Source organism: Protomyctophum bolini, assembly GCF_963924005.1.
Source record: "Protomyctophum bolini genome assembly, chromosome: 15".
NCBI lineage: Eukaryota > Metazoa > Chordata > Actinopteri > Myctophiformes > Myctophidae > Protomyctophum > Protomyctophum bolini.
Window position 1 is genome coordinate 31,189,379 of NC_137876.1, and position 15,909 is coordinate 31,205,287.

At 41.1% G+C, this 15,909-nt stretch overlaps 1 protein-coding gene across 1 annotated transcript in view; it reads right to left on the minus strand.

Annotated features, from left to right (window-relative positions):
* trim9 (tripartite motif containing 9) overlaps nucleotides 1-7,806 on the minus strand; it is a 52,435-nt gene extending 44,629 nt beyond the window's left edge. Inside the window, exon 1 of the mRNA XM_080783739.1 lies at nucleotides 6,947-7,806. Coding sequence (XP_080639865.1) covers nucleotides 6,947-7,783 — 837 coding nt within the window. The 5' untranslated portion in view covers nucleotides 7,784-7,806. The remainder of the gene's footprint in view (nucleotides 1-6,946) is intronic.
* Between the last annotated feature and the right edge of the window lie 8,103 nt (nucleotides 7,807-15,909).

A 15,909-nucleotide genomic window follows, 5' to 3' on the forward strand; every position in this document is an offset into this window, starting at 1 on the left:
AGTTATTGTAAAATAACATCAGGTGGCGGCTCTTTTGTAATATGGCTGCCATGGTCACCACGAGACAAATCTGTGATGGCCCCATAGCCAAAAATGTTCCTTAAGGCATGCTCTAACTGTGTGCCAAATTAGAATACTGCCCATTATTCAAAAACAATAATTTTATTGTTTTAGGAACACTTTTGTCAACTCCGTCAGATACACGTCAACTCCGTCAGACACAAAATCTGACGGAGTTGACGTCTGACGGAGTTGACAAAATGGCATTTGTTTTCATCTTAACCCTCTTTAGTACAATGTAGCCATTTTGTTTTTGCTTAATTTTGTTAGCTAAACCTAACCCCTAAACTAAAATAATAAACATTATTTTGGAATTCTTAACAAAGATCATAATAATGTCCTGACGGAGTTGACATGTAAAAGCTGTGACCACATTGTTATCAACATTGTTTGTTTAAAATATCAAACAATTGAATGCTTGTCAGACCAGGTACTCCACTGTTGCAACAAATATAAATGGGACTTGGAAAAGGAGTCTTCAGGCTAAATCTGTCGACAATATTTTCTGATTAATTTAAGACTTTTAAAAAAACCTGACGGAGTTGACGGAGACGTGGGACGAACATTTGATATGAGATATTTAATAGAAAATATAAATTAAAATTAACTGTGTATATTATTTGCTATGTTGTTGACAATCTACTTTAATTTAGTATGTATATTTATGTGATTGTGACAGTATTAGACACTTTTTTGGCAGTTTGAAATTGTGGCCACTTGCTGGGGACAGGCTAAATACAGGCCTTTTTGGGTACAGGGCCTGCTTTTAACTAATTCAGATGGAATATGAAAACAATTATAATGAAATTAAGGGCATAATAATACACAACTGTATTACACTTAACTTTGCAAGTGCTTTTATTTTTATGAATTAATTTATTTTTTACATAAAATAAGGCTCTTATGTGTGGGACATGTTTTTTCCACTTTTGTCCCTCATCTCAAGAATGAGTGATATATAGTTCCTATAAATGACAAAATTATATAAGTTTCACTTTACAAAAACTTACTATGGCTCTATTATGTGCTTTGACTGTTTTATATAGTTCCTATAAATGACAAAATTATATAAGTTTCACTTTACAAAAAAATACTATGGATCTTATATGTGCTTTGACTGTCATATATATTAACTACAAGTTTCATGTAAAACATATACAAATTTAGTATTTTTTTTTCCATATGGGACGGAGGGAGCCTGCCTTTACACTGCAAAATCATGAGTTTTTATATGTTCACACAACACTCAGAGTTAAAGGAACACTATCAGTTTGTCAGTGTACACTGCCTTTCTAAAGCCCCAGTGGGCTCCTGACAGTGCTGAAGGGCCCACAATGGATCAAGTGAAACTCGCTGCTGCTGCATGGCTGCTGCTGACAGCAGCTGACACCAAGACAAGTGACTTAGCATTCAACCCTTTAACTTTTTCCTGTCTGCCTTCATTAACCTGGATTCTGTTTTTGGATTGAAGAGTGTTTGTAGGCTTGTAAGCTCACAACTGCGACGCGTTGTGAGCTAATATATCTGATACTGTCGGTATAAATCGGGCTTGACTGCTGTGGTCAGATTTCATGTGTGTGCGCGATGTGCGTGCATGGCTGGCTGCATGCATGTGTGTGTTTGGGCGTGAATGTGGTGTGTGTGTGTGTGTGTTGGGGAGGGTACTGGGATCAAACACATGGGTGACATGAAAGAGTGGCAGATGAGATAACAAGAGGGGAAAATCTCCCCGTTCCCTACAAATTCCTCCCCAAATTACGGAGGTCGATAACATTTTCCTGCTGGTGTTCTGCTGGAGTTCAAAGGGGACATTTTAGTTGTTGCCAGGGTTAAGACCTATTGCGCTATCTCAGGGTGATCTATCTTACTTATCATGGCAAGCGTGTAAATTTCAAATTTTCTGCTGGAGTCTGCTTGAAAAAGATTTGTCCATGCCGACTCACTGAGTTCTTCAGTATCTGTCACATGAATCACATTAAATTGACAGTAAACAAGCCCAGGACAACAAATAGCGACTTCGTCTGTACGTGTAATAAGACAAGCCACTCTCTTCATGTAAAACTAGTTCAGTAGAGATTCACACCCATTTTAAGTTACGGCATAAAACATCTCTGGCACACAGATAAGATAACTGAGATTGTAGATTGGCTAAGGTTTTCCACAGAAGATGGACAGGGAATAAGGCATGGAAGGTGTGTGTGCAAACAACATGGAAAGGGCATAAAGAGCAAAAATAATGATGAAACGTCATGTATTTTATCTGAACATGATGGGTACACATAAAAGTCACGTCAACTTTCCAGGCAGGGACAATTTAATGCATCAATTTTACAATCTTCCAAGGTCTAAAAGGCATTGCTTTGCCTCACCACTATCAGTGCTTATTGAGGTGGCTTGGATGGAAGTCAATTTTGTGATTACTTTGGATAGGTACCAGGCTGCATATGACAGCAAATGACCAATACAGGTCATCTACTCCTCACTGTGTGTGTGTGTGTGTGTGTGTGTGTGTGTGTGTGTGTGTGTGTGTGTGTGTGTGTGTGTGTGTGTGTCATGAGTTAGATGAGTAATCGCAGTTGATGCTTTCTATATCTAGGGCCTAGGCCTCTCTTTCCCAGATCCTCCTCCTTCTAGTGGATGTTGCAGAGAGCTGAGGTGAGGGCTGCTCTTGTGGAGGTGGAGATAAAACGCCACTGGTAAAACTGTGCTGATACTGCTCCTGATACGCAGTGCCTACCTGCCCATAACAAGTTAACAACGCAGGGTCCAAAATAGTAACAGAGGCGAATGGAGAGGCGAATGCACGCCTTTAGAACTGTTGTTCTATTGCTGGGTCATACCAAAACACACTGACAACATTAGCAGTCTCTGGAGAGTCTTAGCTATCATAGCAGCAAGGGGAAGGGGAACAGGAATGCATGGGGAATGATTTATCTGACTACCGTTGGCAAGCGTGTCAATTTCTAATTTTCTTCTGGAGAATGCAATTAATATTCTTTTCTTTTCTATGTGAATGAACACGTGCACTGTGTTCTTGAGCATCTGTCAGATTAATCACCTTCAATTGACAGTAAACAAAACGAGACAACAAACACGACCACATAACATTTACGACCTCTTGTGACATCCACTGTAAGACAAGTCACTCACTACTATGGGTTTTAACAGCCTTCCCTTTCTTTCAAGCAAGAGATTAACACTGATTTTAAGTCACGGCATAAAAACCTCTCTGACACAAATCTGGAGAAGCAGAACACAGATCCGCCATGCAAATCTTCAACTTCTACTTGTGAACCTAGTACTACAGTAAGTTTGGGGACGTGGTTCAGACACAATGTCATGGAGGAAAATAAAGGATTGTTGGTGTTTATTGCTGCAGTTTATTTCTGCCTGACAGAAGAATGAGGAATAAAATAGATTAGAAGACATGTGTGCAAACTGTGCAAACAGCACGGAAGGGCATGAAGAGCAGAAATGATGATCTGAAACATCATGCATTTCATCTCACATGGGTACACATAAAAGTCACATTAAACTGATGAAGTCATGAACGGCTGTACAGACAGAAATGCACACACGAGCGCACGCACGCACGCACGCACACACGCACACACACACACACGCACACACACACACACACACACACACACACACACACACACACACACACACACACACACACACACAGAGAAGGATAAATTCTGCTAGAAAGCATCTGGGATTGATTCCTCACGGGGTCCGACATCTAAGACCTCTCTGCTCCCAACAACATCAAGGGGGATTTGGTTGCTATGGCGGCAGGTGGTTCAGGTGGTTCATCATCTCCACATAAGAGAGAATGTTCCACAGAGAGAGAACACATGTAGTACAGTTTGCCTGCACACACCAACCAGAATGACCCAGTTTGCCAATAATAATAAACAAAGAATGAAACTGAACCTGATCAAACAGCGAGAGTCAACCACTTACACCCTATATACTTCATTGACCAGAGTTCCCCAGGGGTCTATGCTTGGCTTCCTCATTCTATACTAATTACTCTGTAGTTGTTGGTTTGTTTTTGTTTTGTTTTTTACATATGATACAGGGGAACATATCTGTGGCATCAGAAATGCGGGGTCCATTTAGACCAGGGGTGGGCAATTATTTTCCCAAGGGGACAAATGAGAAACAGAAAATATTGTGGCCGGCCAGGCCGAAAGGCTGAACTCAATTCTGCATATTATTCATTTTATTTCTATATAAAAAGCAGTAAATAGCATTGTTTTGACAAGCGGGTAAGAGTATATGTTATTAGTATTACCTCTGACTTCAGTAAATAAATAATTAATAGTCCAGATATTGTTGAAACAGCCATTTGGCATCCACCTTTCTTTTTTTGATATGAGCGGACATTTGGAATGTAATGCATGTTAATGAAAGGAAGGTAACAGGTTGTCAATCACACGCAATTCACACCAGGAAACAGATTGCATGTGCCGTGTACGTGAATAAACAGGCTTCAAAATGAAAGCAATGCAGTTTTAGTCCACAGCATAACGTAAAATTCTATTTCAAAGTAACTTTCACAGGCCGGTCAGAGTCAGCCAAAGGGCCGTATTTTTCCGCCCAGGCCATGTAATGCCCAGGTCCGATTTAGACAATGGACAGTAGACAATTAGCTGTCACTCTGTCTCTGGCTAGAAAAGAAAGAACACAGCTGACAAATACTGCATTCATTGTCTCTATGGAAAGTAGCAGTTACACACAAGCTCTGAAAGAACTGCCCAACAATGTCACTGAATCCACTCTGACAACACAAAAAAGTAAAAAAATAAAAGTGTGTAAGCAAGTGTGAATGTGTGTATATGCATTGCATGTGGGAATGTATCTGTGTGTTCAAATGTGACCCATGTGAGCATATCTATGAGCTTGCAAGATATGGAAACGTCTTCCATATATCCTCCAGAGAGCTCAGTGAGGAATGCCAGAGGAACGCCTAAGGAAAGCTTTGAAACCTGCCCATGACCAGAGACGGCCAGGCTCTGAGCTCTGCCCCTCAGCACAGCCATCTGTTACGGCTCTGTAGGCAACAGCTTCGGATGACAGGTCAGAGCAAGGCCTCAGAGAAGAACATTGGAAATATAACAGGTGCCATGGAAACCAATAGCACAGAGCTCCAACAGCCCTGATATGAGATGTCTACATGTCATGAAAAGAAATTAAGCTTTCATTTAATATTGGTTATTTTATTTCTAATAATCCATATAATAATGAATTGTTGAAGCAAATCAGTGAACTTGGAGGCTTAGTACAATGTGTCTGCTGGGTGTTTGTGTTGAAGATGGTTAGCAGTCTCTCTGATTTCGGCACTCAACTACATACATCACAGCACAGCAAAAATATGTAAAATGAAACCATGTCCATACTTTCACTGTGGAAGTCACAGGTTTGTCGTTGAAATTCTGGGTATATACTACCACCAGTTGGGGTTCTAATTCAAAACAGTCTACATTATAACTACATAGTATACTAGGTCTATATACAATCGCACTCTCTCACATTTTCCATTTCAGCCTCAGTAAAGATGAGGAAGAAGCCATCAACTTTCCAAGCAGGGTTAATTTAATGCGAGTGGCTTATTCACCACCTCTGATTTTTCCATCAGTTTGCAATCTCTCAAGGTCTAAAAGCCATTGTGCCTCCCCACTATCAGTGCTTATGGTTGTAAAAGGAGAGGTGGCTTGGATGGAAGGCCATTTTATGGTTATTCTGGAGAATCTGGACAGGTACCAACTACCAGGCTGCATGTGAAATGCGGGGGGTAATAAACAGTACTCAACTCATCCAAAAACACAGCATTCCAGCATAGCAGGCATAGCTGTATGTGGGTGTGAGTGAGATGAGTAATCATGAACAGTTGATGATGCCTTCTATATACGTATACGTATCTAGGCCTCTCTTTTCCAGATCCTCCTTATGGTGCAGAGAGCTGAGGTGAGGGTTGCTCTTGTGGAGGTGGAGATAAACGCCACTGGGTAGAATCCTGCTCCTGATATGCAGTGCCTCCCTGCCCATAACAACCCAGGGTCCAAAATAGCAACAGAGGCGAAAGCACGTCTTTAGAACTGTGTTCTATTGCTGGGTCATACCAAAACGCACCGACAACCAAATGGTTGATGAGGGCAGCAAGGGGAGGGATACATGTATTGGATACTAGTTATATACAATAATGCCATAATGAAAAATGTTTAAATCAAAATGAAAAAAGGAATATCCACACTCTCAGTATAGTCTCTTATGAGCTTATTTTTTTTATGAACACACAGCAGCAATTGTTTAAATCATGCATGCTATTGTGTTGAGGGGAAAAAGTGATTTATCTCAATAATATAACTTTAGATTGTGCACTAAGTTTATAGATGTGTGGAGATCAAATAAATAAAGGATGACAGATATGCATTTGAGGTCAGTGCAATTTCATCATGTGATAAAAGGAAGCTGCTGGTTGCTGTCTGGCCGTGCCCGGCGTGAACAGAATTTCAAGTTACCCCCGCCAGCCTGTCGCACCAGATACACTGAAGCCTCATAGAGCTACTCTTGAGACGTGTTGTCTGTCACCACCATGTTTTCTCGGCTCAATTAATTCGCTGTAAATCATTTATATAGGCTAATCAAAACCAATTGTGACAGGAGAAGCTTATACACAATTCCACAGCCAAAGATAGCCATTGATGCATAGCGTATAGTTGATGGAATTGTAGCCTAATGATTTGTGGGGACTATACCGGCAACTTGTTGCTTATCATCAAACTGAATTACATCATATGAATGCCTGAAAAAGGCCAGTATCGACAATAATACCATGCAACGCATGTTGCGTAAAATAGCTATTTTACGCACGTACCTTGTGGAGTTTCCACATTGCGCCGAGAGCTTTTACTTCATGTGTGCCGTGTTTGCCTTCTTCCAAACACTGATAACACACGGGCATTTTACACTGTACACAGTACATGCTTAGATTCTCCAGTTCGTGCTCTGTGCAAGTGGAGATTTTCCGGGGGCTGGCGCGGCGACTTATCCTCCCCTGAGCCGGAGGCACCAGCCTGTGTTTGGCGAGAGGACCGCGGGGAGGATGACATCTCAAGCGACAGGGATCGCAGTAGAAGACGTCGCATTGCTCGCACATCACGGTGGCCTCCTTTGGACTCTTCTCGCAGAGCTGACATTTGAGAGCGGCCGCTTTGCTTTGCTGATACCTGTCGACCACCCCTTCCAGCACTCGGTTCTTGGCGAACCCGCGGAGCCCTCGCTCGTCCAGGATAAGGCTGCGATGACATTGCGGGCAAGTGATGCAAGAGTTACGGGGTATCGGAGGTAGGGAGCCGGGGTGTTGTAGCAAATGATGTTGCGGCGGCGGTTGAGGGACGCTTGGAGGAAAAACCCGTACCCCGTTAGGTGATTTTTGGCAAGGGGTGGTCGGGGCACTAACGAAGCCTCCATATGAACCATATCCACTGTCTGCCTCGCTGTATAAACTCATTTTATCCAAATCGAGATAATCATAATCGGAAACCCCGGAACCAGAGGCTCTACTGCTCTGTGGGGATTCAGCATCGGGGGTTTGCACAAGGATGTTTCGAGCGCAAGCAAGGCAAATATTGTGGGAGCACGGTAGAATAATTGGCTCCCGGTAAAAAGACCCACAGACTGGACATTTCAATTCTTCCTCCATTTCGTCCATGGTGGCTGGGTGGTGTAGGCTATATCTCGAAAGTGAGAAATAGTGCACGGACCTCTTTGAATGAGATTAGGCTGCTGTGCTGTTCCAGTCGCGTCCAGTCGCGAATGCAAGTGCAACCTTGACTAGAGGAAAGACATCAATGCAGAGGGAGGGAATCCTAACGCACTGTCCTCCAATAAGCACGCAGTAGCTGCAAATGACGGGAGCTCCTAAGAACAACCATTGGGTAATGCATCTGTCAGTCATCGTAAGTCTGTAGCTAAATGAGCTATATCTGAATAGAATTTATATCAAACTTTGTATATTGCACTAGCTTGTTTGTCAATGCAATGTGCAACACATACCCATGAAGATCTTGAAGATCACATTTAGCCTATATAGCTTTGCTTAATTGGACCATCAACATAAAGGGATTCCCATAGAGTAGTTATAATATGGGGTATACCATGCCTTATAAATAACAATTGAGCCTCACAATTTAAGGTCAAGTTTTGTGCTCCAATGCACTTATTGTGTGTGCGTGTGTGTGTGTGTGTGTGTGTGTGTGTGTGTGTGTGTGTGTGTGTGTGTGTGTGTGTGTGTGTGTGTGTGTGTGTCAGTGTGTGTGTGTGTGTGTGTGTGTGTGTGTGTGTGTGTGTGTGTGTGTGTGTGTGTGTGTGTGTGTGTGTGTGTGTGTGACTGTGTGTGTGTGTGCGTGTGCGTGTGTGTGTGTGTGTGTGTGTGTCTGTGTCTGTGTTGGGTGGGGGGGCAGTCTATATGTGCTCAAATACCACAGTCATTTACAAAGACTCCATGGCAACTTGCATTCTCAGGGGGGTCGTCAGCGACTCAGCAGGGAGCGTCTTGGAGAAAAATTAAACCACCAAGTAATCTCATTTGAATCTCTGAGAACAAGAGGGCACTTCATGTGCACTTGGTCTGATTTCATTTGCACATTTTGTATAGCAAGTCTTAACTGAAAAAAGCAAGTCTTCCATCCTGTCAAATACAATAGCCTATGATTGGGTTTTATTTGGATGCAATGACAATGAGCATTGTTTCTTTCCATGAGAACTTGCAATTTGCTTAATATTGCACAAATCAAATAAACACACACAATGTTGACTGTAAAAAAAGGTAACAACTCACAAGCAAGCGCAGCAACTATATTTTTGAATGTGTGGTTGGTTGGAATAATACAGTAGCCTAATTATTTTTAATAAAATTTGTACAATTACAATTTCATGCTTGAGATGACTTTCAGTTTCAGGAACTATGAAATAGATGACAGCCTGGTGCTTACTTGTTGTGTAGCCTTAGGTAAAACCTTCATTATGCAATCACACTCAAATAATCACCACCTGCTACAGGATTTAGGATGGCAGAACGGGCACCTTGGTTTGCGCAAGCCCCAAACTCAATGCTACTGACGTTTGACATCTCTTCCTTCTCAGGGCACCGCAGTCTCTCAAGTAACCCAGATTAATTTATGTTTATAAATTCTGCGCCATCTGTGCCCTTAGCAATGACCCAAGAAATGCATTATCATGGTAGAGTATTTGACATTTAGGCCTTAAGGGAAATATGGGGGAACTAAGTCTTGTATGTATATACATATTTAATTTCTTATCTGTCAATCTTCTCTAAAATTGGGTTCATACTGCATGGTGACTGCTCAAGTGAGGAGTGGGATAGGTCTGTTGAATTACATTTATCGAAAAGGGAAATAGCCAGAAGAAGATTGTCTTTGAATGAGGCAGAAAATGGTAAATGGTCCCTTTGCACAGCAACAACAGGCTCCACTACAGTAGGCTATGTAACAAAACATGAATAAGTATAATTGGTGGTACACCTGTGAAGGTAATATGTGTAATTATAGCTGTGGCTGTATTTCCTTTCGGTGTTACTGTGGTACCTTGGACAGCTCCTGTATGGTTCACAGCTGGCAAAAAAACGAATCGTTATTATCTTTCTACTTTTAGGCCTACCTGTCAAAATGGCTGCTGTGAAAAGGGCCCATTTCATTACTTATAGTGATAGTACCATACGCAGCATCTGTTTGTTTTTGGGTGTGTTTACCATAACACTGCACTGAAATAGCACCAATAAAAACAGTAGGCCTAAATTCAGAATACAAATATTTGTCTTTCAGATTTTGACAACATTTAACAAGACTTACGATCAGTGATATGTGCCCTGACCAGTGATATCATGTGCCCTCTCACAAGTGTAAAGACTATACACAGTATAAGCCCGATTGTCATGATATGACAGATATATTATGGCATGCAACATCATCGTACTGTCTTGAAATTGTGAGGAAACAATTGCAAAATAAACCAAATAACAGCGTAACAGAACTATATGGGATGGTATCAGGATTGGTTTTCAAAGCAGTGGTCATATTTTCATTGTCCCATTCATTGAAGTAATCAACTGGAGAAGTTTCATTGTAATCGCTATTAGTTAACCTTTTTCCCCCTATTCACCTGTAGTGTCTCACCTTAAATTGTCACTTTACTGTCATCTGGGGACCCTTCAGAAATCATGTGTGGACCCCCTGGGGGTCCCGGCCCACAGGTTGGGAACCACTGGCCTAGTGGTTGGATTGTTTTAGAAAGCCAAAATCACATTGTTCTTTTCTGTCACAGGAAATCAGATCTAGAGGAATGCTATAATGATGTGTTTCTTAGCCAATAGCCACTGAGTTGGATTGGCTCCTTGCCTGTCAATGCCATGTAAAAACAAAACGGAAGAAGCAAAAACATCCCAGGCTGTTAGAGGCTATGGAAAGGAATACCAGCATGCATCTGTGTACATTATTGTTCTATTAATGTGTTATTATAGCCTTGCGTAGCCATGCTAATATCACTGCAGGATATTACAATATTGCAATATGAATTGCAAAGGCGAATTGAAGGCTTAGCACGCGAGGCTAGTGTTATTACATGCTATGAGGATGTGTTACTGTATGCGTTTGTTGTAAAAATATCATTGGTTATCAGTTTATTTTGGAAGGAACCATGAGCCACAAACCCCTGTCATTTGTAGTTGGTTTGGTGCTTTGGGTGTAGGTGTTCCTACAAAACACCGTTGTCATGACTACTCCTACCACTACTACTATTGTTCAGGCCCAGGGCAAATGTGGTTGTGCATTTCCATGCAGTACTCAGTAAAGTACTCCTAATGAAGGCTGACACTAGAGCAAGTGTACATAATAGTAACTGTATGTGTGGGCTGGTTGAACAGACATGTGAGCAGCACTAGGCGTGCACGTGCATCACCACTTTCCACCTCTCTCGTGCAAACCACTCAGGCTCTGCAGGGAAATTGAGATGCAATTAATAGCCTAATGATTCTTTTTAAAAAGTGGGTCGGGGAGGCGCTTCTAAACCCAGCTCTCCTGTTGCACGGGGACCCAAGGAACCCTGAAAAATACCACGAATGCCGAATGGTTTTACTTTGTTTTTTTAGAACATCAACATGCAATCAATCTTAAACATGTGAATGTGTTGAGATGCTTTGGTCTAATTTACACAAAGTGTTTCACATCTGCTTCACAATTAGTTGGGTTACACACAAATCAATCTGTCTCAAAGATTGATCGAGTTGAGGAACATAATTTGACAAGGCTCCTGAGTCGAGGGCTCATGTTATCGACCAGCTCTCTTATGCCCTCTTCCCCAAGGATTGATTCTCTAGCTAAATACCCCAGCTAACAAAGAAATGTCCAAGAAATTGAGAGTTATGGTTTTGACTGCAGCATGCAGTGCATTCCCAGATGTACTACTATGTATGCATCTTAATAAACATGACATATTTTACATAACATATTTTTTCTTTTTCTTTTTTATAATATGGAGATACATATTGTCATTTTTTCACTTTTCCCTTGTCCTCCCAGTTCTGACGATTCTACTCTACTGTATTGCTCACATACGATACAGTAAATCAGCTTCCCAACATTTATTTCAGCACCATTGCTACACGTACTGCAGAAACCACAATCCTTGCATCCAATCAACTTACCAACCCCCTATACCACCATCCAGCGGGATCTTATTACTGGCAGTACTATTGTTGCCCCCTGGAGCCCTTTGTTCACCAGATTCAACAAAGATAGAACAGGTGGAGAGAGGTGAAGAAAACGCACACGCAAGCACGCACGCACGCACGCACGCACGCACGCACGCACGCACGCAAATAGTATATCATTTTATACTACTAGTAATAAAAAACGTAATACCGCAACCGGGTGGTTTATCAGGCTACACTAATAGTATACTTCTAAAATAAATAAAAATGCAGTACATGAAAATGCTGAATTCACAGTCCAAATCTTAAGAAAAAAGAATGTAGGAGATGGAAATGGCAGAATCCATCAGTGTACATAAAGCATGCATCAGCAGAGCTCGGGGATTTAAAACCATTAAACCCTGTTATCAAATATGAAGACCCCCACGCCCATGCAACAGCAGACGATATGTAACCCCCTCTCTGTCCCTCTCTTTCTCCGTCTACATTCTGTAATGCTATCCATAAACTATCCATTTTCTATCCCACAGCGATAGCAGTGGTTTCCCTCCCACTTTATTGTCCGGTGAAAGTAATTGGTCATACAATGTATAGCAGAAGGTCCAGAACCAACCTGTGTTCTTGTTGTGATCTTATATAATTTGGTATACTGGAAAAATACATTTGGCTTCCCCCCCCCCCCCCCCCCCCCCCCCGCCAGTCCTCTGTTCCTTACTCCTCTGTTCCTTGTACATACATTGTCTGTTCCTCCATTTTTAGCATTTGATACAGACTTATAGCATGTTATGTAGTCATAGCCCTTGTATAGCATAGTATAGTACATATATGTATAGTTTATATGGATAGTTTCATTATGATATTCCACTGTTACGTTCTTATCTTACGCATGGTTTATGAGAACTACTTTTATTTATGTGATGTATTGCCATGGTTTTTGTTCTTGCTTAATGTAAATCAGTCTGGATTAAGATTGTCTGCTAAATGCCTAAATTGTAAATTGTATCCCCCCTTCATTCATTTGTTCCTTTCCTTCTTTCTTTTGTTCATGTCTCCCCTTCTTTCCTCACCTCCCTTCACATCCATATCTCAATAATTTCATGGCCTGCCGGTCCAGCCCACCCATCTCTGCTCCACTTCATTGAGAGGGGCAGGTTGATGTAGTTTGACCTTCCGCACGCACTGTAAGAGGATAGAGAGACGGCCTGCAAACCATTGAACTTACTAATGGCTCATCGATGTGATACGTACATCGGCAGCCCCCTGGCCAAGGGAAACTCCTCCGGGGAGCCCCTGATAGCAGTCCAAGTAAATATCAGCTCAGCTTCAACGACAATGGAGATTAGAAAGGTTACATTCAGGGCTCAGTGTTGGCCTTAAGAGCTAAATGATGGAAATTCAAATGAACATTCATGTTCATTTGAAAGGATTATATCACAAAAAACCCCAAAACTGTTTTTTCTTCCAGAAAATAATATATTTTACGTTATTTCGATTATTTCGATTACATTTGTATAACGTTTAGTTATTCTTTCACAAGACTTGCACAAGGTCCATGGGGCATGAAACTCACAGTGTTGCATGCATTACTTTATATTTGGAATATATTTCTTATTACTACCTTAATTTTAAAATAATATATTACATATTCCTGTCTGAGCAAGAGTAATATTAATATTACTATTACAACTTACTTAAAAAGAAATGCTCAAATTGAACAATTAAATATTTAGTATAATTATAAATTATATATTGCGTAGCGTAGACCAGTGGCGTATCTACAATAAGGCATTATTTATATTATTATATTATTTACGTAATTATATTACATAATATTACGTAGTGCGTATTACCCAACACTGGAGTGGAAACACACTCAGATTTAAATAAAAATCCATATAAACTTTTTGTCACAATGCAGGTTTACTGTACATGTGTAAGGAAGTGGATGAAATTGATGTGTGCAAGTTCCATCGTTTGTGTTGTTTTCATGGAGAAAAGAAAAAAGAAGAGGACAGGGAGAGGAAGGATAAAACAAAATCAAACGGCCTGGGCACCGTGGCTGGTAATCCAGTCTGGCAGTGTGCCGCGGGTTCGACTCCCGATCCCGACGGCATTTACTGCATGTCACCTCCCTATCTCTCTCCCCATTTCCTGTCAGCCTACTGTCTGTCCCTCCATAAAAAAATATAAAAATAAAGGCGAAAGCCACAAAACAAAATTGGGAAATGTGACGAGAAAGTGTTGAGAAAGACTAGTTGTGCGTCTCTTTACTCGCAACCACTCATCAGCCCTGATAAAAAATATAAATAAAAATAGATAGATAGAATATACAGTTTTGCATAATAAGGTTATGCATGCAAATAAGGTTGGGCATGCTGAAACATAACTGCCATCATCTCTAGGTCACATTATTGCTTTGCTCTTCTGTCTGTGTATACTGTTACTGCATTTATAAAGAAATAATAAAGGAGAGAGGGGAGGCTGAAAGAAATGGAGTGTATATCTGTATTTGTGCGTTCATGCGTGATGCTGTTACTGCATGAGGTGGAATTACAGAAGAAAGGGAGAGACAAAAGATAGAAAGACCTGCATGTTCAGAAGAGAAGAGGGGGTACAGTACCTTTACTACAGCGCCCTAAAGAGCTCTGATACTGTACATTGTGGTATGTCAGCAGGTCATGTAACTGCCTACCTAGTTATCTATCAAATCTAAGATATAAAAACTGACCCATGGCTTCACACATTATCCAACCTTTGTGTCACATTTGTGCCACTGCACCAATATAAGTCTGAGCATGTACAATGGAACTCTAATGGCGTATGGCTGTATGCTCATGTAGCCTATGTCATCAACACACAAGGCCAAAAGTTTCTGATATCAATGATCCCCGTATCTGGATATTTAGTTCATCGTATAATGGAAGTACTATTCATATTTCACTAGCACGTTCAAGTGGGCCCTGATCCATAAAAGGTTGAGAACCACAGAGTTATAATTTCTGACTAAATCAGTGAATCAATGATTATTTTATTAATGCCATTGCCAGCTCATATATACAGTGCATCATTGTGCCATGACGTGGTGTGTTGTGAGCTTTTAGATTACTTATTTAGATCACTACTTTTGCATGACTGTCAAATGACAAAGTATAGTATAGGGCCAAAGGATGACCAATATCATTCATTTATGAAACATGTGGAGATACATGGATTTTGCCCAATAGCAAACACTATAGAAGTTTTAACTGGGCCAAGGCTTAGTTTGTTCCCTATTAAGAGATACTGGGGGAAACAGGAAGGCAGAAGGCAACATTTTATGCATCTAAACATTTAATGGCCATTCTCGTGCACGTGTGTGGGTATAATGGAAGTACTATTCATATTTCACTAGCACGTTCAAGTGGGCCCTGATCCATAAAAGGTTGAGAACCACAGAGTTATAATTTCTGACTAAATCAGTGAATCAATGATTATTTTATTAATGCCATTGCCAGCTCATATATACAGTGCATCATTGAGAAAATAATTTAGGTCTGTGGTTACATAAATGAGAGATGAGCCATAAATGGAGAGATGTTTTACATCACTTCAACAGACAGGCTTATTTTTGTAAGTAAAGCGGATTTACTGCCCACGCAAGCACACGCTTGGGCATGTGTATGTATGTGCGCGCGCGCGCGTGTGTGTGTGTGTGTGTGTGTGTGTGTGTGTGTGTGTGTGTGTGTGTGTGTGTGTGTGTGTGTGTGTGTGTGTGTGCGCGGGTGCGTGCGTGCGTGTGTGTGTGTGTGTGTGTGTGTGTGTGTGTGTGTGTGTGTGTGTGTGTGTGTGTGTGTGTGTGTGCCTACCTCCCGCTATTCAAGGTGTTACCACACTCAGTTCCTATCCTCCCACCAGAGCTTTCCGATATTCCTTCCCTTCCAGAAGATGCCCTGAAAGCATTGTGGTAAGGTTATCCATCACTGAGTCATCACATAATTATACATAAATGTACATTGGACACTATTAGCCATTTAAGCCCCGTTTAAAATAGTGACAATAGCGAGCTTGAATTTTACTGTATTAGTTTTGCTGTTGTTGCTGTTATATTTGTTCGATATTATATTAGTTCTCTT